We start from the raw sequence: 2,437 nt of genomic DNA on the forward strand, positions 1-2,437 counted from the left end.
CCTGATTCAATTTCATTGAAAGAAAAGAAAAATCACCTAAGGATTTTTTTAAACCAGTGTCGTTCTCGTACCAATATTTAAAATTGTCTCTACTTCTGTGTTTAGCGGTTTTATCCAAAGTGCCTTGGTGTTAAGATTCAGAATGAATTGAGGTATTATATATCCTTTGTTTTGTCAAATGTGAAAAGAGTAATTGTTAAGAGGGATGATGCCTTGTCCTGAGGCATCTTTTCAGGCACATCAACTTTGGGAAAATGTACGCATGGAAATTGAAGATCGTCTAGAAACTGATTCCTTTAAAAGCAGCCTAACTTGTGTTTACTGCAGAGAGTCTATGTGGTGTTTGGAAAACAAATAGCATAGTATGAATACTCTAGAGGGTACCCCTCATCTTCATCCCACCTACAAGCTTCTTTTGCCTCAGTGGGATACAAGTAGGCCCATAGGAGAGCCTGTGACTTAGAGCTAAGTGTTCTTTTAGGGTGTGTCACTGTGTGTTTCATAGGGATGGTATATACTCAGGAACTTAAGAGGCTGAAGTGTAAGAACAAAAGGTCCACAGATTGGGAAAATGACACATGGTGAACATACATAAAATGCTACATTTGAGAATTAGAGCGTAATTGAAATATCAAGCATACATGAAATGTTTTGAGAATCAGTTGCATATTAGGCCATAAAGCAAGTCAAATTTCAGGGAATTGATTTCAAACAAACTACAATAAGCTAGACCTTGACAGTTTTGAGGCGTATTGGCATATTTCGTAGTGCCCCTCAATTTGGGTTACCTGATGTTTCTTCTCATTAGACTGGGATTATGGGTTTTGGGAAAGATCATAGCAGTGAAGTGCCACTTTCAACACATGAAAGGTAAATGCTATCAACCTGATTTTTCACTGCTGATATTAACCTTGACTTACTAGATTGAGCCCAAAGCTTCTGTAATACCTCTTGTGCAGTCTCAAAACCAACCCAAGCAGCCCTATTTTGGACTTGTCAGCCTCTAATTTGTACACACACATACAAACACATATCCTATTGGTCTGTCTCTCTGGAACAGGACAGTACTAAAAAGGGTGTAACAATGGCCAAATAGTGCCAAGTTGTCTATTTAGGTCTTCTGCCCATTTTTCGATTGGGTTTTTTTTTTAATATTAAGCTGTATGAGCTGTTTGTGTATTTTGGAAATTAATCCCATGTCAGTAGCATCATTTGCAGTTTTTCCCATTCTGCAGTTTGTCTTTTATGGTTTCCTTTGCTGCGCAAAAGCTTTTAAGTTAAATTAGGTCACGTTCGTTTACTTTTATTTCCGTTACTCTAGGAGACTCCAAAAAAGTGCTGCAATTTATGTCAGTGTTTTGCCTATGTTTTCCTCTAGGAGTTTTATAGTATCCGGTCTTACATTAGGTCTTTAATCCATTTTACTTTTGTATATGGTATTAAACAATGTTCTAATTTCATTGTTTTACATGTAGCTGTCCAGTTTTCCCAGCACCACTTAATGAAGAGACTGTCTTTTCTCCATTGTATATTCTTGCCTTTGTCATAGATTGTCCACAAGTGTGTGGGTTTATTTCCACTGTTCCATTGATCTATGTGTCCTTTTGTCCCAGTGCCATACTGCTTTGATTACTGTAGCTTTGTATGTAGTAGTCTGAAATGAGGGAACGTGATTCCTCCAGCTCCAGTTTTCTTTTTCAAGATTGTTTTGGCTATTCGGGGCTTTTTGTGTTTCCATACAAATTAAACATTTTTTTGTTCCAGTTCTGTGAAGAATGCCATTGGCAATTTGATAGGGATTGCATTGAATCTGTAGGTTGCTGTGGGTAGTATGGTCATTTTAATACTGATTCTTCCAAGCCAAGAACATGGTATATCTTTCCATCTGTTTGTGTTGTCTTCAGTTTCCCTCATCTGCATCTTAAGTTTTCAGAGTATAAGTCTTTTGCCTCCTTAAGCAGGTTTATTTCTAGGTATTTTATTCTTTTTGATGCGACGGTAAATGGGATTGTTTTTTAAATTTATCTTCCTGATATTTCATTGTTATGGAATAGAACATTTTATTATTTTTTTTAATACTATCTATCTATTGTCAGAGAAAGAAGCATCAGCTGGCCACTCAGGGAAAAAATGCCTGGAGGACACAGCAAGTGTAGAATATCTGTCAATCAAATGAATTAAAAATATTCTCCAAACTTAACTGGTCTCCCTCCTGAAGGTTCTTTAGGAGAACACCATTTGAATTACCTTTGAGATCCACTCAGGATCTTACAGAGGACCAAAAGGGTAAATATCACCTTAAAAACAATTCAGTTTTTCAGTATAGAAAATGGTCAGTTAACCCTTAGTGTCATGTTCTTTAATAAACAAGAATAAAGTAGATCTGAATATTATACCACCTAAATTCGAACTGCTAAAGAATTAATACACCACACAC

The 2,437-nt window shown here is 36.5% G+C and overlaps 1 protein-coding gene across 2 annotated transcripts in view; it reads left to right on the forward strand.

Annotated features, from left to right (window-relative positions):
• HSF2 (heat shock transcription factor 2) overlaps nt 1–2,200 on the forward strand; it is a 40,573-nt gene extending 38,373 nt beyond the window's left edge. For both annotated transcript variants that reach the window (XM_067010687.1, XM_067010689.1), the window contains one exon: nt 2,097–2,200. In XM_067010687.1, coding sequence (XP_066866788.1) covers nt 2,097–2,176 — 80 coding nt within the window. In that variant the 3' untranslated portion in view covers nt 2,177–2,200. The remainder of the gene's footprint in view (nt 1–2,096) is intronic.
• Nucleotides 2,201–2,437: the final 237 nt, after the last annotated feature.

This window comes from Kogia breviceps, chromosome 13 (assembly GCF_026419965.1).
Source record: "Kogia breviceps isolate mKogBre1 chromosome 13, mKogBre1 haplotype 1, whole genome shotgun sequence".
Taxonomy (NCBI): Eukaryota; Metazoa; Chordata; class Mammalia; order Artiodactyla; family Physeteridae; genus Kogia; species Kogia breviceps.